The sequence below is a fragment of the Eurosta solidaginis genome, chromosome 3 (assembly GCF_040869045.1).
Source record: "Eurosta solidaginis isolate ZX-2024a chromosome 3, ASM4086904v1, whole genome shotgun sequence".
Taxonomy (NCBI): domain Eukaryota; kingdom Metazoa; phylum Arthropoda; class Insecta; order Diptera; family Tephritidae; genus Eurosta; species Eurosta solidaginis.
Window position 1 is genome coordinate 77247312 of NC_090321.1, and position 20947 is coordinate 77268258.

The following is a 20947-nucleotide window of genomic DNA, read 5'->3' on the forward strand; positions in this document are numbered from 1 at the left end:
AATATATATTTCCATATATCAAAATGATCCGGGTGAAAAAGAAATTCTTTTAGCCATGTGAACCCGATAACATTAGTAAATTTTAAGATATCTTGTTGACATTTTATGTGTGGATTCCTTGGCACTCATCAGTAAATGATGCAGCCACAATAACCAAATTTCATGTGTTGGTTGAAACACTTACCTCTATTTAAAATTTTCAATAAGGGGCGTAGCGCCGCTCATATCTGAAAAATCAATTTTTAAAATATTATGGGTCAAAACACAAAAACGGTTTAAATTCCCATTACAAAACTTGGTAAACTACTTCATTGTCTTAGGGATCTTCAGTATATCACATTCAGCTAAAAGCCAACCTCAAGTGGCCTTTATTCTGGTTGCGTGAAATTAGTCCGTCAGACGTTACATTTATTTGTTTTTTTGCCGTTTTTTTAGAAACTACTAGAGCCCAACACATTATCTGAAATTTGGCGTCAGAAGATACATTTTTTCTCATATTTCAAAATTTTTGCTGTATTTAACTATTCAAAATTTTTTGCGCAGGTTATGGGCATGGTTCCGAGCCACACATAATATCACATCTTTATTTAGTTATTTATGTACATTGTTAATCTAAATTCAAAATCTTGATGTTGATAGCTATGAAATAATTCATTACCACTCCGCCATCCCTTTCTCATAGCAAGAGTTCTCAACGTTCATACAAAAGCATACAAAATTAATAGTAAATCCGTTTTGTGTATCATTGAATGTGTTATTAGAATCGCTGAATTGTTCTTAATTGATTATCAGTGATGTCAGAATGGACGTGATTTCGAGCAACTGCATTCCAACCAACTGTCCAAATTACTGTTTTCGATAATTTAGCGCAATAAGTACGAGCTTGGTGTAATCCTTATAATAGTCCTTGTTTTTCTGTACTGTGTGGAATAAGGTTTATCTGAAAGATAACGTTACGTATAAGGCTTATAACTCATTTAAAATAAAGCTCACATAAGCAATTATTAGAAGTCATTAGTAAAAAAATAACTACCTTGTTATAAGGCTTATAGATCAATTAAAATAAGGCTTACATAAATAGATAAAGATACCAATTTTGTATTACGAGCTTTTATATAAGGATATAACCCACTAAAATCAAGCTTACATAAGGCGTTATAATACGATTGAGTAAAACAATATAATTAGAATAAATATATATTTCCATATATCAAAATGACCCGGGTGAAAAAGAAATTCTTTTAGCCATGTGAACCCGATAACATTAGTAAATTTTAAGATATCTTGTTCACATTTTATGTGTGGATTCCTTGGCACTCATCAGTGAATGATGCAGCCACAATAACCAAATTTCATGTGTTGGTTGAAACACTTACCTCTATTTAAAATTTTCAATAAGGGGCGTAGCGCCGCTCATATTTGAAAAATCAATTTTTAAAATATTATGGGTCAAAACACAAAAACGGTTTAAATTCCCATTACAAAACTTGGTAAACTACTTCATTGTCTTAGGGAATGAGTCTGGAAAAATTACTGAAGTTGGTAAAGGGCCCACGTGCAGTTTTATACATATATAGAAGAGATTTAAAGAGACCGTTAAGGGATATAACAGGCTATATATCTGCAAAAAATACTTCTGATATAATAGTAACAGCGGAAGTATTAAAAACAAATACTGTAAAAATCCGAACAAATGTTACTAAGCTTTCAAAAGCGCGCCTAAAAATCATATCCACACCATTAGGAATAAACTACATACAGAGTGTATGTGCTTACATGGTGATCAAAAGGAATATAAACAAAAAGGCAACTCTTAGAGACCAATTGTACAGCGAACAACGGGACATTCATATGGCTTATGCGGCAATTACCCACCGACGTGTGCCGTACGTACGGCCGTTTGTCGTACGAAGCACGTTTGACCGAACTCTCAAGCCCGTAGGAATCAATGTGTGCGTCTGTGTACATGTACATAAGATATTTGTGTGTGTATTGTTTACAGATAAGCACTGTTGCCATTGACCATTTTGCATGCATGATTATGGAAACATCAACTTTTTCCAATTTAATTTTTGATGTTGTAAAAGGCTGGAATTAATATTAATTAAATATAAATAGATTACATATTTCTAATCTGCACTCTTACATAATTATTTCGAAATATTTTCACAATTTTTCAAACTTTAATTAGGTGTTTTTGTATAAGACTGCAAACGGTCAAAAATTAGCGCACAAAAGTTTACTGGGCAACTCTGTCTAGTGAGAGAGCGATCAGCTGACATATTCTTACGGAAAAAATCAAAATTGTTTTGATTTCTACGTTCCGGGCTATGTACGTACGGGCGTTGCACGTCGGTGAGTTTTCGTTTACATTGCACACTCATAAGATAGGTCGTGTCAGCTGACACGTTTTTTCTACGTACGTTCGTGAGTAACCACGGCTTTAGCAGCTAAAGGCTTGCACTGATATGAATGTTGGAGATTCGAGTTCAACGCTCAGCTCCCGAAAAGCTAGCTGATGAAGAAGTGAAATTCAGAAAATGTCCTAGTAACCATCGCCGTTTGTAAACTTACAATTTTTCTCTAATATCAATTACAAAAACCATTGTATAAAGCAATATGAGCAAAGCTCGCTAATTAAATACATATGATCATATTGATATAATAGTAACAGCGGAAGTATTAAAAACAAATACTGTAAAAATCCGAACAAATGTTACTAAGCTTTCAAAAGCGCGTCTAAAAATCATATCCACACCATTAGGAATAAACTACATACAGAGTGTATGTGCCTACATGGTGATCAAAAGGAATATAAACAAGGCAACTCTTAGAGACCAATTGTACAGCGAACAACGGGACATTCATATGGCTTAGCAGCTAAAGGCTTGCACTGAAATGAATGTTGGAGATTCGAGTTCAACGCTCAGCTCCCGAAAAGCTAGCTGATGAAGAAGTGAAATTCAGAAACATGTCCAAGTAACCATCGCCGTTTGTAAACTTACAATTTTTCTCTAATATCAATTACTTCTACAGAATATTTATTCCCTGAAAATAAAAAAAAAAATACAAAATTGGAAATGGAGGTGAAACCTCCCCTTTTTTCTGCAAGCACTTTCTAACGTTTCGTGAGCCATAAATAGAAGCATTGTGGATAAGACAAGTGTGATAACTTCTGCATAGACGTCAAAATTACAAATAGAATGGATAACCTGATTTTTTATTGACTGAAGCAAGGTGCACACGAGGCTACGCGTCATAGACGCGTATTAGACGCTGCAGGCGAAATCTGTACGCAATGTTGGTCGCTGAGCGTACGTACGCTTGAAAAACAGGAAGAACAAGATGTTTGTTTACATTTTTATACTCAGCTGAGCAGAGCTCACAGAGCATATTAATTTTGTTCGCATAACGGTACCCTGTAACGGCATAAACTAATCGAGATAGATATAGACTTCTATATATCAAAATTATCTGGGCGAAAAAATAAATTCATTTAGCCATGTCCGTCCATGCGTCCGTAAACACGTACGTTCCTGGGCACTCATCTCAGATCGCTATTTAAATTGAACGAAATCGGACTATAACCACGCCCAATTTTTCGATATCGAAAATTTCGAAAAACCGAAAAAGTGCGATAATTCATTACCAAAGATGGATAAAGCGCTGAAACTTGGTAGGTGGGTTGACCTTATGAGAATTTTAGTAAACTTTTGGACAACGGGCGTGGCACCGCCCACTTTTCAAAGAAGGTAATTTAAAAGTTTTGCAGGCTGTAATTTGGCGGTCGTTGAAGATATTATGATGAAATTTGGCAGGAACGTTAGTCGTATTACTATATGTGTGCTTAATAAAAATTAGCAAAATCGGATGACGATCACGCCCACTTTTTAAAAAAAATTTCCAAGTGACATTTTAACAAAAAATTTTATATTTTTACAGTATATAAATAAATTATGTCAACATTCAACTCCGGTGACGATATGGTGCAGCAAAATACAAAAATAAAAGAGAATTTCAAAATGGGCGTGGCTCCACCCTTTTTCATTTAATTTGTCTAGAATACTTTTAATGCCATAAGTCGAACAAATATTTTCCTATCCTTGTGATATTTGGTGGGGGCATAGACTCTATGACGATAACTGTTTCCTGTGAAAATGGACGAAATAGGTTGAAGCCACGCCCAGGTTTTATACACAGGCGACCGCCTGTCCTTCCGATCGGCCGTTAGCACGATAACTTGAGCAAAAATCGATATATCTTTAATAAACTTAGTTCACGTACTTATCAACTCACTTTATCTTGGTATAAAAAATGGCAGAAATACGACTATATATACTATATACGCCCATTTTTTCGATATCGAAAATTACGAAAAATGAAAAAAATTCCATAATTCTATACCAAATATGAAAAAAGGGATTAGAGTTGTGCTTTTTCGTTCATTTCAGAGATTCGAATCTTTCGTTATTTTTCTGATGCACGAACAAGTTGTCCTTTTTGTTCATCTGTTCTTTTTCTTTTTCATTCAAATTTGATCCCTGCTCCTCGCACCCGCGAAAAAAGCCAACAAGTATAGATTGGGGTGTGTATGCAGCAATGCTTTGTGTAGGTATATTTAAATGAGTAATGAATAAATAAGTTAATATATATATGTATAATTAACTTCAAAAAAAGTTAAACATTTCGGAAGATCCAGGAAATTGAAAGAGTACAGACACAAATTGTAAATATGAACTTTTCAAGTTTAATAAATGTAATAATTAGTTTCTTACAAAGCATGTTTTTCATAAATAGTCCATACATATATTGTTGTAGCAGTGCCACACACAAAGATGACCACACATATCTTTAGTGTAAGTGGCATCATCGGTATTCGTGCTCACTGTGAATTTCTGCGTATGTATGTATGAATTTACAATGTTCGCGAACGAGAAGAGAGAAAGAATAACATTAGATAAAACGAACTAAAAGAACAAATGAACTAAAAGAACAAAAAGAACCGAAATCGAAGATCTAGTTCACTTGTTCAGTTGAGAGACCTGGTCAATTGAACAAGTTCAGAACGAAACGACCCAACTCTAAAAGGGATGAAACATGGTAATTGGATTGGTTTATTGACGCAAAATATAGCTTTAGAAAAACTTTGTAAAATGGGTGTGACACCTACCATATTAACCCAGATATGCCGACGGGTCTCCTGGTGAAGCAATTTCCACAATTTTTTTTTAATACCGTTATTTTAACATAAAATATTACTGAAATGAAGATAAATTAAAAAAAATATATATTTTTCAAACGATTTTGTAGAGTGTACTACATGTAGTTATATAGGAAAATCGTTTTTATTCTTCTAGAGTACTTATTAATTCATTTAAAGTTAAAAACTGAAAAAAATTGTTGTTTATTTTTTATTTTTTTGTACTCTAGTGCCGAGCGTACTACATGTAGTACGCCAGCAAATAAATCAACAAAAATTACATATAATTGGGTTTTACACTTCCACTACTGGTATACCTCAATTTCTGCATCTAATGCATAATGCTTAAATATTTTTTTCTTATCGATTACGCGACATCTTGACACTTTTGACAATTTCACAAAACTCGCATTTCTGATATTAAAAGAGGCAATCAAGGCATTGCAACAGAAACTTTTTTTCAAAGCCAACTATGATGCCTGTTTTGTACAGTAGCACAGCGACAGGTTGGTTAATTAGTTTAAATTACTGTGTACGAAATATTTTGAAAATAACATGTGTACTACATGTAGTACGCTCGACATATCTGGGTTAAGTAAAAGAAAATGAAAAAGTTCTGCAGAGCGATATCAAAAGCCCTTGGAATCTTTGCAGGAATACTGTTCGTGGTATTACATATATAAATAAATTAGCGGTACCCGACAGATGATGTTCTGGGTCACTGGTCCACATTTTGGTCGATATCTCGAAAACGCCTTCACATATACAACTAAGGGCCACTTCTTTTTAAAACCCTCATTAATACCTTTAATTTGATACCCATATCGTACAAACACATTCTAGAGTCACCCCTGGTCCACCTTTATGGCGATATCTTGAAAAGGCGTCCACCTATAGAACTAAGGCCCACCCCCTTTTAAAATACTCAATAACACCTTCCATTTGATACCCATGTCATACAAACACATTCCAGGGTTACCCTAGGTTCATTTTCGTACATGGTGATTTTCCCTTATTTTGTCTCCAAAGCTCTCAGCTGAGTATGTAATGTTCGGTTACACCCGAACTTAGCCTTTCTTACTTGTTTTGTATGAAAATTTGTGTAATTAGTTAGAAAATGTTATTTTAGTTAATAAAAGTGCGTGAAAAGTATATTACCAAAGCGAAAAAGAGTATTCAGCACAATAAAAGCTTGGTTAGACATTGTTGAAGCGATTAAAAGGCTAAAAAGTGTAGGAAACTAGAAATCACTTTTTTCTTTAGTTCGCGGTGGTGTAGTTGCCTTTCATAATTTACAAAGGCACGGGGATGCAAACAACTTTTAATACCTATTTTCCTTTGGTTTAAGGGACAGATATACCTGAAGAAATTTAATTTCTTATTTTTTTCAATAATTGTTTGCTTTTTGTAGCGATTCTCGAAAGTAGCTTCGTGTGCAGATCTTGAGGCGTAGAGAAATAGTAGCTACATGTCATATCTTGTACGCGTCTATGAAGCTACGCCTCGTGTGCATCTTGCCTAAGAGATACAGAATGATCTCTTTCTATCACCCGCTGAAGATATCCGGTCCTATGCGCCGCCATATTGAACACCCTGTCAAAACGCTGCCAAAATGCTTAAAAGTAACCATATTGAAGAACCTGTCAGACAGTTTACGGATAAGATATCACACTTGTTTTATCCACAATGAATATAAGACCAGTTCAAGTCTCTTGACAAACACATATTTTCCTCATAACTAGTGATAGAACTTTTAAAAAGAGTATCGATACCGGTACTCATTTAAAATACTACGATCAAAGTATCGACTCTAGTGCTCAGACTCAGTAAAAGGTATCGAGTATACTCGATCCAAGCGAGTACTTCGGAATTTTTACCAAAGTGAAGAAACTTTTTTCTAAAACGAGATCGTATGTTTCGAATTTAGGAGAAAACAAGTAAGGAAGTTTAAGGTTGGACAAAACCGAACATTATATACCCAGTTGTCTGCTGTCATATAATTTAAGGATACGTTTAAAGAGAAACGTCACAAACGAAATGATTTATAAGAAACTAGTTATACAGGGCTTGGGGAGTGTTATCTGGTTGATGGTCCTTTGCCGGATGCATATCCGGTACGCTCCGGTACCAAGCCCGACCTTCTCGGGAACGATTTGTTATGACCACATGCGACCTTCTAGGCCATACCGCCCTCCCACCCCCAAGATCCATGAAAAGTTCGGGATCGTCAGGGCCTCGGCTGTTAATGAAACAGGATTCGCCACGATAGGTGAGGTTGACAATTGGGTTTGGAGAAGCTATATATTCGCTGGAAACCTGAAGAGGTTGCGCTACACATCCCCTGAATCTGGTATTTTAGTCGCCTCTTACCACAGGCATATCTACCACGGGTATATTCTAACCCCCTAACCCGCTGGGGGAACGTGGTCGCCCTCGGTGGTGCTTTCGCAAGCACTTCGAGTATATTTCTGCCATGAAAAGCCTGTCGGTAAAAGTTCATTTGAATTGCAGATACCGTTCGGAGTCGGCATAAAATATTTGGTACATAGACTTGAAAAAACACCTCTTACACAAGAAGCACATAAGAGAGAGCTTGAAGTAATATATAACATTGCTGCAAACAACGGATATAAAAAAGCACTAGTAGATAAGCTCAGAAGGACGCATGGAGAACCAAAACGAAATAATGAAAAGGAATATAATAAAACCTGGACGACTATGACATATACTGGAAAAGCAACATATAAATTGGCCAACTTCTTTAATCAATTTTGACAATACCTGCTCATGTACCTACGAACTATAAAACAAGACATACGACAACAGATCACAACGAAACCCGACACTGATGATGGCACAACGCCGAAACCGGTTTGTCTCGAAACCAAATTTGACAAGGGATGACCGAAAATCGTTCCAAAATATATCATATTGTTACGAATATTAGCAACACTTAGGGGTACTGTCATCTCTAAGCCGATGCTAAGCAGTGACTTGTATGCACATCAATAATTCAATCGTTATGTCTACACATATGTACGTACACGCAGCGGAGAAGCAACGCACAAACACATGCAGATATCATATCTGAGAAGCTCCTAAAAGTATGCAATTATAATTGTAGAAGTGTCGCTCACAAATACACGCGCATATGAGAGCTACACACGTGTATCTGTAGTTATAATTATATACCAGTAACTAAGTAAATTCTGGAAGCGCCTAGAAGATGCAACGAGGAAATCACACAGTATAAAAGCAGCAACAGTAGAGGCGCGATAATCAGTTTCATTTAAGCAAGCTATTGGTTGTGAAGTATCAGTGTTATTGTGAAGTACTTTAATAAAGGCCATTTTGCATTATTAAATGTTGGAGTTATTTATTCAACAGTTTAGCGATACGAACGTTAGTAGAAGGTTGCAAAGAAGAGGAATTGCAGTAAATTCGTTGCAATATGAACGTCTCGTCCACACAATTCGTAAGGCAAATTAAAATTAGCACGATGCTAATTGGAAAAGAAACTCGTCCCAAATCTCCTCTGACGTAAATCGAGTTAAGTATTTTTTTTTATCGCACTGAACGTTTTGTGGAGAGATTAACTAAATAGAAGGGGATCAAAACTGGTAGTGTTATTGCGTATAATGTATATATTGCAAATTCTGTTAAGATTAAAATTGTAAGCACCTTTTTTTAAGTAGTCGGGGTCTTTACCAGCCGCTTAATGTCCAAGTTGAGATTTCTAGTGTGAAGGTCTCTAGATTCGGGTTATCTCGCTAGGTAAGGTTCTCTTGCTACGTTTGCAGCTTCGGCCGGGAAGTGTAGTTTGATTTCAGGTATTCTACCGGTCGGAATGAATAGTGGCGAAGCTGAACTGATGGCTTTCTTCAACAAGAACTTAGCACATGTGATATACATACGCTGTGAATTGTATTTTTAAATACAACTTTTATATGAGAAGCAACAGCAAAACATTAGTGAGGGTTTTCAAATCATAGTACTTGCGACGAAGACGACCTTGCGAATTGCCTAGATGTGTTTTTTTTTTTCAAAACATTTTAGGGCTGAAAACTTAAAAAATAAAATCCAGTGCTTGTTATTTATAATTTTTCCAATATAAAAGAATTGTCCGTCAAATAAACTTCAAGTGGATGCAGCGTAGGTTAAAATTGAGATTAAATAAATCTCAACATTTAACGCTTGACATGGAGACGTAGTGAAAATGATATTGCATATTTGATTAGGTTTACCTAAATTTTGTCAGTATAAAAAGTTACCCACTTTAAATAAAAATACCAATAGGACAATAATTATTTTTGTAATTTTATAGTTAAGCGCGGAATCCAGATCATAATGCGTGAAAACCGCATCTTTAAAAAGCAAAATTAAAGCAAAATTTTTATTTTTAAATAAAATTACTTCAAGCCATGCTGATCTTATGATCTGGGTCGGTATCGTGTAACACGATCACGTATTGAAAAACGCTTTCATCCAAACAATAAATATGATTTTTTCAAGCTATTCGTAAAAATTAGATTGAATTGTAATTAGTACACGTAGCCACTATTTAGCATATTTACTTAATCCGATCCACCATTTAAGAGATATTGTGATGTCAAAAAATGTTTTCGATCACGGATCGTATAACACAATACCGGCCCTGGATTCCGCGCTTTACGGAGTAATTAACCTTAATATAAGATCACAGTCTACGGTGTTTATGAATTCCATTTTACCTATTTACTTTCAGTTTAGCCTCTTCATCCCTTAAAGCTGCCATATTTCGCTCACGCGTCTCAGGATCGTCGTCTTCATGCGTAGTTGAGTGTAACCGTAGCTCCGAAGCCAAGCGAAAAGCTAAGGGACAGGATTCACATCTGTGAATATAATCACCCAGATGTACACTTAAATGCCTATGCAGTAGGGGGTTTGTCGTAAAGCAGCGGTCGCAGTATTTGCATTTATATGGTTTTTCACCGGTATGCGTACGCATATGATCCCTTAGGTTCGTAGTTCGTAAAAATCTATTTAATACAGACAGAAAATAAAGTTATAAAAAATTTGGTGAAATATATTAGGACGACGATTTTATACCCAGCTGTACTTGTACACAGGGTATTATAAGTTTGATTGGATAACAGTTGGTTGTACAGGTATAAAGGAATCGAGATAGATATAGACTTCCATACATCACAATCATCAGTATCAAAAAAAATTTTGATTGAGCCATGTTCGTCCGTCCGTCTGTCCATTAACACTATACATTGAGTAAATATTGAGATACCTTCACCAAATTTGGTACACGAGCTTATATGGACCCAGAATAGATAGGTATTGAAAATCAGCGAAATCGAATGATAACATGCCCACTTTTTATATATCGAGCCCTTCCCGCAATTTAAGTGCAACCAACAAAAATACAGATATTATTTTTTTGCTGGAAACCGATAGTTTTGCATGATTTGAATCATCTCACAAATTTTTATAATAGAGAATAGTACCGTTATCAAGCTAAATCAAAAAGAAATTTTAGTGTAAGTGAATTTTGAGGTTTGTTTACTATTTTTGTGACCGCAAATTGCTACTTACCTCAAAAGTGCTTCTCTGTGGTATCTTACGAGTAATGTTTATTTTCACTTTTATCGTTTATATTTATATTGTTGGCAAAAGTACTTGTTGCAATTATACTGTATATGCATGATTTAAGCAACCATTTTGCAAAAAGAAAAAAATATGGCTGAAAACGAAAATATATATTTTAGTTTGATACAAATCATTTCTGCTTAAGTTCGTGAAATCCAATAAAATTGTTTTATTATTTTAATATGGAGCTTTTAAAAAATAAGGTGATTAATTATTTTATATTATCTTTAAAATAAAATAACAAAACTGTGTTTTTATACCAACGAACGATCAAGAATAACTCACTGGTGCCATATAGCGATACTGAGTCTGAAAAGACATATTCTGGGGAATTAGAAAACGAGATATGCGTTGGAACAAGAGGGTACAAGAAGAAACAAAAACTTCCTAAAAGACTTCGGGGTAAAAAACGAAAGCTGTACGAAGTTAAACCAAATCCCTGCGTAGGTAAAAAGTGTGGAAACACGTGTTGTGAAAAGCTTAGTGAGCAAGATCGGTTGGAGCTAAATGAACACTTTTGGATCTTAGGCAACAAGATACGACAAAGAGATTGGCTTCTATCGTGCATGACCCGGAAATGCGTTCAAAGGAGAACATCAGATAGCCTTAAAAAACAGTGAAGCTATGCGTATTTCATTACCTACAACGAATAGCGTTTTAAAGTTTGTCAACAGTTTTTACTGAAAACACTTAATATTTACTAATACACGTTAATATGTGTTAGAAAAACACATAACTCTTTAAATACCTCTTGTCTGACCAAAAAAAGACCTCCTCCGCATAATAAGTCTGATGAAATAAATATGGGTCTTTTGAAATTAGCAGTTCCTTCCCACTATTGTAGGAAGAAAAGTACTAAGTTATATCTTCCACAGTACTTTCGAAACGTGCCAACCATGTATAGGTGTTACACGCAGCACTTGATAAATACAAATCAGAAGCAAGCTAAGTTATCCCTAAGAGTTTTTCGTACCATTTTCAAAAATGAATACCATATAGGCTTCCATTTGCCAAAAAAGGACAAACGCATTATTTGTGAAAAGCATAAGAATTCGGACAGAGAAGCACAAAACCTTTTACAACAAACTGAGGAACATAAAATGCACATACGGGACAGAGATAAATCAAAAGAGGTTTTCTTAGAGGACCAAAGAAAAAGCAAAGAGAATGGGACGTATATCTGCGCCAGCTTCGACCTTCAGAAAGTATTGAATACACCACACGGAAAAGCGTAAACCTTTTCTATTCATATGCTTTTTATAATGAAAGCGTTTACGAAAACGGCACAAGAAACGGTTATTGCTTTTTATGGGGTGAATCGGGTGGAAAACGGGGATGTAACGAAATTTCCAGTGCAATTTTCCAATACTTAAATATCGTGGATGAAAGGGGGACTCATTTTGATATAAGTCTATATTGTGATAGTTGTGTTGGGCAGAATAGGAACAGAGCTATGCAATCAATGATAATATATTTCTTAGAGAAGGCTGCTAACATAAAACATATTGTAACGAATTTGCTGCAAATCCTCTTATTTGCCCCTTTTGCTAGGTTCGTATCGCTAAACTGTTGAATAAATAACTCCAATATTGAATAATGGAAAAATGGCCTTTATTAAAATGCTTCACAATAACACTCAAACTGTGCAACGAATAGCTTAATAACCAAACTGATAGCTCAAATGAAACTCCACTAATCAAAATAATACTGGTATTGCTCGCTAGATATCTTCTTAGTCGTAATTGCTGATCAACTCAAATCAAACTGAATTACTTCTTACTCGCCTGCACTGCTTTTATAGTTTACGCTGCATACTTCTAGGCTCTTCGATTTCCAGAAGTTACTAGTTGTTTCGGCTACAAAATCGCCAGCCACAACTACGTGCACAAATTATTGCCCTCTCTTGTGACCACTGAGATAAGATATATGCATGTGTTTGTGCATTGCCGCTCCGCTGCTCGTATACGTACATATGTGTAGATGCAATTATTTATTCGTTTATGTAGATACATAAAGATTGAATTATTGATGTGAATGTTTGTAGTTAACAGTCTCTCGCGCGCACATAGCCGTATAAGTAAATGCATCTGTGTGTGACATCTCTCTGGGCTGCCTTATATATGTGTATACTTGATTTGATTATTAACGTAAATACTGCTTGGCATGGCCTTAGCATCGCCTTAGTGATGGGATAACTTAGGGGTGGTAATATCCGTGACACTGCCCTCCACCTAAGTCTGATCGTCCCGATCAGACAAATCTCTCGATCTAAACGTTGCCAGCCTTTCTAAATGGACCACTTTCATTTTGGTTCGTGGTTTACCGATGGTTTGTATGCGGTACACTACATCGTTGATCCGTTTTACAACTTTGTATGGGCCTTCCCAATTACACTGCAATTTCGGGGACAAACCTTTTTTACGTTGTGGGTTGTATAACAGCACCAAATCTCCTTCCTGAAAACCTTCGGAATTAATTGCTTTATCGTATCTGGCTTTCATCTTGTCACTCATAATCTTTGTTCGTTGCCTTATCAGATCATGTATTTCTCTTAGCTCTTCTTCCAAATCACTAGTGGATTTCCTGACATTTCTCTCCGCATTGGCATCTATCCCAAACTTCAAATCAGCTGGCAGTCTAAGGTCATTGCCAAAAATTACTTTTGCAGGGGTTTGGCCCGTTGTCTCATGCACTGCTGATCGATAAGCCATCAAGAATAATGGTATGCGGGTATCCCATTCTTTATGGTACTTGTCTACTACTTTCCTTAAGTGCTCCTCCAATGTTCTATTGAATCGTTCTACCATACCATCGGATTGAGGATGCAATGCAGTTGTCCGTGTTTTTCGAATGCCCAATGACTTACACATTTCCTGGAACACAGCTGATTCGAAATTCCTGCCTTGGTCAGAATGTAACTCCATTGGTACACCATACCTTGCAACCCATTCGTTTTTAACCACTTCTGCTACTGTTTCTGCTTCTTGGTTTGGGATTGGGTATACCTCTGGCCATTTACTGAAATAATCCATAACCACCAGTACGTATTTGTTTCCGCGGTTACTAGTAGGAAATGGACCTGCGACATCCATGGCGATCCTTTCAAATGGCGCACCTGAGTTATATTGCTTCATCTGGCCATGACTTCGTGTTCTGGGCCCTTTCGCTCTGCTGCAAACCTCGCAGTTCGCAATCCACTCAGTGACCGACTGACGGCAACCAACCCAATAGAATCTCTGTTTAATCTTCTCGAGCGTCTTCGTGATTCCAAGATGACCTCCGCTTGGACCATTATGCAGCTCGCTGAGCACGTCAGGAATCCTCTTTCTGGGAACAACTATCAGTTTATTCTTGTATTTACCATCCTCACTCTCCCATACTCGATGAAGGCAACCGGATATCAATTCTAGACTGTTCCACTGTGCCCAATATGACTTCGCAATGGGACTCTCTGCTGACATCTCTTCTCTGTTTGGTCTTTCATTTCGTTCGAGCCCTTGCATAACACGTGACAGATCTGCATCTTCTAGCTGGCACTTTCTTAGCTGTTCCTTGTCCCATTCATCTGTACATGTTATATTCATTAGCCGGACATCTATAATGTCTTCTTTAGCCTCGGCTTTTGAACAGTGCTTGCATTCCAAACTACATGGTCTTCGTGACATTGCATCAGCATTTCCATGGGTACTACCTTTTCGATGCTCAATGGAAAAGTCGTAGCTTTGTAGTCGCTCGATCCACCGTGCCAATTATCCTTCCGGATTACGGAACTGCAGAAGCCATTTCAACGCTGCGTGATCTGTCCTGACACGGAATTGCTGGCCGTAGAGGTATTTGTGAAAATGTTTGACGCACTCTACCAATGCCAACAGCTCTCTCCGCGTAACGCAGTAGTTCCTCTCTGGTTTTCCAATCGAACGGCTGTAATATGCAACTACCTTCTCCTGTCCATCGGCCAGTTGTGATAAAACGCCTCCTATAGCATATCCACTCGCATCTGTATCTAGAATAAATGTTGCTCCTGGAATCGGATATGCTAACATTGGGGCAGTGCACAAACGCTCCTTCAATGTTTGGAAAGCCACTTCTTGCTCCTTCTTCCATTCAAAAGCTTTGTTTTTTCTTGTAAGCTCATGGAGGCTATGGGCTACGCTGGAAAAATTTGGTACAAATCGGCGGTAATATGTGCACAGCCCAAGAAAACTTCTCAATTCATGTAGGTTCTGTGGTCTTGGCCAATCCTTTACAGCCTCTATTTTTTCGTTCGCAGTGCAGATGCCCTCTGTCGTTACCTTGTGACCCAAATAATTGACTTCCTTTTTAAACAGCGCACACTTTTTGGGACTTAACTTCAGACCAGCGCCAGCTATTCTCTGGAAAACTTCCTCCAAGTTCTTAAGATGTTCATCAAAGTTCTTGCCCAATACGATGATGTCGTCCAGGTACACCAAGCATGTTTTCCAATGTAGTCCTTTCAGTACCTGGTCCATGAGTCTCTCAAAAGTAGCTGGTGCATTACATAGTCCAAAGGGCATTACTGTAAATTGCCAAAGACCATCTCCGACGCTGAAGGCTGTTTTCTCTTTGTCTTCTTCCTTTACCTCCACTTGCCAGTAGCCGCTTTTCAAGTCCAGTGTGGAAAACCATTTCGTACCAGAGAGCGAGTCCAGAGTGTCGTCAATTCTTGGCAATGGGTAGCTATCCTTTTTCGTAACGTCATTCAACTTCCGGTAGTCCACGCAAAACCTCATTTTTCCATCCTTCTTCTTTACAAGTACTACCGGTGAGCTCCAGGGACTAGCTGATGGTTCGATGACGCCGCTGTCGCTCATTTCTTGTATAATTTGACTCACAACTTGCCGCTTCGCCAGTGGAACACTACGTGGAGCTTGACGGATCGGCCTCGCATCTCCAGTGTCAATTTGATGTTTCACAACGTTGGTGCGGCCTGGTTTAGAACCATCCTGGTCAAATATGTTCGCGTACTTTAGGAGCAGTTGTTTTGCCTTACTCTGATATGCTTCCTCTAGCTCCTGCGTCCATGCCGTGATGTCATTTGAAAGATTAGTATTACTGGCTAAAACGTGTTCCTGGAGCTGTTCACAGTTAATAATTACTTCAGCCTCTTGGCATTTTCCCAAAATAGCTCCTTTAGTCAGTTTGAGTGGTGAATTGAACTCATTGAGTACTCTTACCGGAACACGTCCATCTTGTTTTGTCATAGCCAGGGTTTTTCCTACAAGTATGTTCAGTGTTGATCTGTTTGCTGCTTCGACAACCCACAATTTGTTTGTCCCACAATCTCCATCAACCTTTGCCCAGATGACTGCTTCAGATTTTGGTGGTATTCGCTGACTCTCTTCCACCAGCACTCGTTTACTGCTGTAGCCTCTCTCGTAGCCGAAATTAAGTCGTACATCCATGTTCTTATATCGCATCGTCTTGCTTTGCATGTCGATCTTGATGCCCTGGTCGATTAAGAAGTCCACTCCAATTATGATTTCATCAACAATCTCTGCCACTATAAAATTGTGTACTACCGTGACGTTCCCAATTGCGACTTCACATGATACTTCTCCTAGAACCGTGCTGTCTTCTCCAGTGGCTGTACGCAATCTTGCTCCATGCAATGGTGTTATCTTCTTGTTGACTAAATCCGCTCGAATGATGGAATGAGATGCACCCGTATCTACAGTCAGTAAACGTTCCTTTCCATCCACATGTCCTCCGACATTAAGATTGTTTGACCTTCTTCCAATTTGTGAGATAGAGATTATGGGGCATTCAATTGAGGGAGCCAGCTGTCGCCCCTTGCGGCTGACTCGCTTTAGTTTAACGATTGAGTGGACTTGGAGATTTGCTCATCTCCTTCAGCTCTGCGTTTACGGCCACCCACATTGTTGGAGCTATTCGGACCGGTGCTGCAATGTCGTGCAATATGACCTGGGTTGCCGCACTTGAAACACTTAATAACTCCGGCATTTTTCTGTTGTGATCCCTTCAGTGCTTCCAAAATTGTGTCTACCCATTCTGGCCTTTCTACTTCTACACGATGAGCCTTATATGCTGGTTTACTTAATAGGGAGGCAGTTTCCTGAGTCAATGCATGTGATACCGTTTCAGCAAATGTGAGCTTTGGGTTTGCGTATGTAGCTCGCTTCGTTTCCACGTCCCGTATGCCATTTATAAAACTCTGGATTTTTACCCTCTCGGTGTATTCCACGGGTGCGTCCGCATTTGCGAGATGAGCCAACCTTTCAACATCCGAGGCAAACTCCTGCAAAGTCTCATTCGCTCTTTGGTGACGGTTTTGCAACTCAATTTGGAATATCTGTTTCCTATGCTCGCTTCCGTAACGTCTCTCGACAGCGGCCATCAATGCTTCATAGTTGTTCCGCTCTCCTTCGGGAATCGTCTGTAGGATTTCGGCTGCTGGCCCCTTCAATGCCACGAACAGTGCAGCAACTTTATCTTCAGCATTCCATTGGTTCACTGCTGCGGTCTTCTCAAACTGTAGCTTAAAGACCTGAAAAGGAACAGAACCGTCAAAAGATGGAGTTTTTACCTTTGTATTACTCGCTGAAGCAGCCGGCCGATTAAGTTGCAATTCCTGTATACGACCTCTCAACGCATCCACCTCTGCCTCGAATTTTTCTTCAAACTGCATTATTTTTTCGTCCATGCGCGCTTCGAGTTTTGATGATATACGCGCCTCTTGTGCTTCTAGTTGTACTGTTATGCGTGCCTCTTGTTCTTTCAGTTGGGTTGCCATATATGTCTTTTGTTCTTCCAGCTGTGATGACATATTTGTGGATATTTGTGATGATATTTCTGTTATACGTGCCTCTTGTGCTTCCATCTTGGATGTTAAAAGTGTCTCCTGCGATTCTAGTTGTGATGCCATATATGTCTTCTGTTCTTCCATCTTGGATGTTATACGGTTCTCCTGCGATTCCATATATGTCTGCTGTTCTGCCAGTTGAGATGACACTGTCGATGTTTGAGCAGATATTGCAGCTAAAATCATGTTCAAATCTGTACTGGTAACCGTCTGCGGTGTTTCGTTCTTCTCTTCAATTTTTGTTGTCTCCTCGCCATCAAGATGAAAGACATGCTCTTCCACATCAATTCCTTCTGCTTCCATTGCTTCTCGTAGCCGTGCCTGAAGTTCGAGTTTAACGCCGCTTGTATTCAATCCACGGCTCTCCAACTCCTTCTTCAGTTGCGGGATCTTCAATTCACTTAACTTTGCCATGTCCTTGTTGTCCTCCGGAATTTATTCAACAATTCCTCTCCTGACACCAATTGTAACGAATTTGCTGCAAATCCTCTTATTTGCCCCTTTTGCTAGGTTCGTATCGCTAAACTGTTGAATAAATAACTCCAATATTGAATAATGGAAAAATGGCCTTTATTAAAATGCTTCACAATAACACTCAAACTGTGCAACGAATAGCTTAATAACCAAACTGATAGCTCAAATGAAACTCCACTAATCAAAATAATACTGGTATTGCTCGCTAGATATCTTCTTAGTCGTAATTGCTGATCAACTCAAATCAAACTGAATTACTTCTTACTCGCCTGCACTGCTTTTATAGTTTACGCTGCATACTTCTAGGCTCTTCGATTTCCAGAAGTTACTAGTTGTTTCGGCTACAAAATCGCCAGCCACAACTACGTGCACAAATTATTGCCCTCTCTTGTGACCACTGAGATAAGATATATGCATGTGTTTGTGCATTGCCGCTCCGCTGCTCGTATACGTACATATGTGTAGATGCAATTATTTATTCGTTTATGTAGATACATAAAGATTGAATTATTGATGTGAATGTTTGTAGTTAACAGTCTCTCGCGCGCACATAGCCGTATAAGTAAATGCATCTGTGTGTGACATCTCTCTGGGCTGCCTTATATATGTGTATACTTGATTTGATTATTAACGTAAATACTGCTTGGCATGGCCTTAGCATCGCCTTAGTGATGGGATAACTTAGGGGTGGTAATATCCGTGACAATATTAATTTAACTTACTTTTTGCCTGGGCATACCATGATGCCCGTGGACTCCATACATAGTACTATTGAGTCTTTTATTCGCGATAGAAATGTTTGTGCTCCAAGTGAATGGTATACAATTATTTCGAACGCAAGAACTATACCAGAACATTATACATGCATTTCAATTCATAATTCGGATTTTAAAGATTGGAAAACTTTTCTCAAGCTTTGCTTCCAGCTTCAGTTAAAATATCATTTACGTCTTTGCGTTGCGCTATCTTCGAAAAAAATTCTCACTATGGTTATTTTGACGATAGCGAAAAAAAGGTATACGATTTCAGTACAATTGTGCGATCAAGACGAAATTCTCTCATACTTAGTAAGGGTCCTGTTACCTTGTATAGGCAAACGGATGTGATCTATACCGACTTCAGTAAAGCGTTTGACTCTGTCAATCATGAGCTTTTAGTTTACAAACTTGATTTACTTGGATTTCCGAAGAATTTACTTACATGGCTCGAAAGCTATCTCGCGAATCGGACTCAACAAGTTTTGTTTAAAAACAGTCTTTCTAGGTTGTTTGATGTAACGTCTGGTATGCCTCAGGGTAGTCATTTGGGTCCGTTACTTTTTACCTTGTTTATAAATGACTTACCACAAACTCTCATACATTCCTGAACTCTTATGTATGCGGATGATGTTAAACTTTGTTACTCATACTTGCCTTCGGAGTCTTCCCGTGTGGAGTTTCTTCAGGCAGACTTGGACTCATTTCAATGCTGGAGTACTGCAAATTTATTAGTTTTGAATTGCTCAAGTGCAAACTAATGACATTTCACCGAGTGAAGCCAAGTTTGACATTGTATAAACAGCACGCCTTTGGAGCGTATATCTGTCGTAAGTGATCTAGGCGTTCTTTTTGATCCTAAACTGACTTAATACGCATATTTCATCAATGGTAAGCAAAGCAACGGGTATACTCGGTTTTGTGAAGCGGTAATGGTCCGTATCTGACTAAGACCCTCTACACATCGTTGGTACGACCAATCTTAGAGTATTGTTCGTGTGTCTGGTGCACAGGGTATCAAAAATTTATAAAGGGTATTGAGTCAGTACAGAAGCAATTCATTATATTTACACTACGTGGTCTTAACTGGGATTCTAGTGTACATTTGCCACCATATAGAAATAGGCTTCTCCTTATAAATCTGCCATCTTTAGAAAATCGACGAACTTTACTCGGGGTAATGTTCATTCACAAGCTCATTATGGGCGAGATCTACTCACCTGATCTTGTTAGTCAACTAAATTTTGCTGTTCCTTGTAGAACGTCTAGGCACTTTGTGCCTTTTTATTTACCACTTTGCCATCAAAATTTTGCCAAAAACTAATCCACTGCGAAGCTGGTGTTCGCACTCCAACAACTTGTATAACTGTATCAGTTTTGAATGTTCGTTTTCCGAGTTGCATAATTCAATACTGTCAGGTCTGGCCTGATTTTTTGGTCTTTCTTTCATATGTATGGTTGAATTTAATTTTTTTGAATAGTAACATTAATTTTATGTTTTATATATCTTAGTAGTCGACCGCATTGTGTCTGTGTCGACTTTAATCCAAATAAATTAAATTAAATTAAAAATTAAATTAAAAAATTACAATAAATACGCCCCTATGTAATCTGAAAAATATAATTGAATAACTTAAAATTTAAGGTAACCAACAAAATAGCGTTTGGAAAGTGAGCCAACATGACAGCAAAAAAAAAACGTAAGTGCAGATAACAGGACTTTCGGTACAGTGTGGTCAAAAACCGAAGTATTAATTGTAGGCTCAAGAAATATTTTATACACATACCAAATTTCATGATAGTAGCTATTTTTTGTCAGAAGATAATAACAAAAAACCTTCTACTGTAAAATTTACTTTTTGTTGGTTACACTTAAATTGCGGGAAGGGCTCGATATATAACACTAGCGGGACACCGGTGTGCTTCGCTAGACCAATAGAAATATTGGAAAAAGAATAAAATATCATAGAATTTTTTTAATCTTTATTTCAATTCTTAATCCAAAACATTTGGATACACTACATTTTTCGTTTTTCCATC

The 20947-nt window shown here is 37.8% G+C and overlaps 1 protein-coding gene across 3 annotated transcripts in view; it reads right to left on the minus strand.

Annotated features, from left to right (window-relative positions):
- Positions 1–447: 447 nt before the first annotated feature.
- LOC137244025 (zinc finger protein draculin-like) overlaps positions 448–20947 on the minus strand; it is a 189921-nt gene continuing 169421 nt past the window's right edge. Inside the window, exons 4-5 of one of the 3 annotated variants that reach the window (XM_067772454.1) lie at positions 9931–10218; positions 452–940 (exon numbers count right to left, since the gene is read on the minus strand). In XM_067772454.1, the coding sequence (XP_067628555.1) occupies positions 937–940; positions 9931–10218 (292 nt within the window). In that variant the 3' untranslated portion in view covers positions 452–936. Of the gene's footprint in view, positions 941–9930; positions 10219–20947 lie in introns of all 3 variants that reach the window. The other 2 variants (XM_067772452.1, XM_067772453.1) reach the window with 2 other exon arrangements.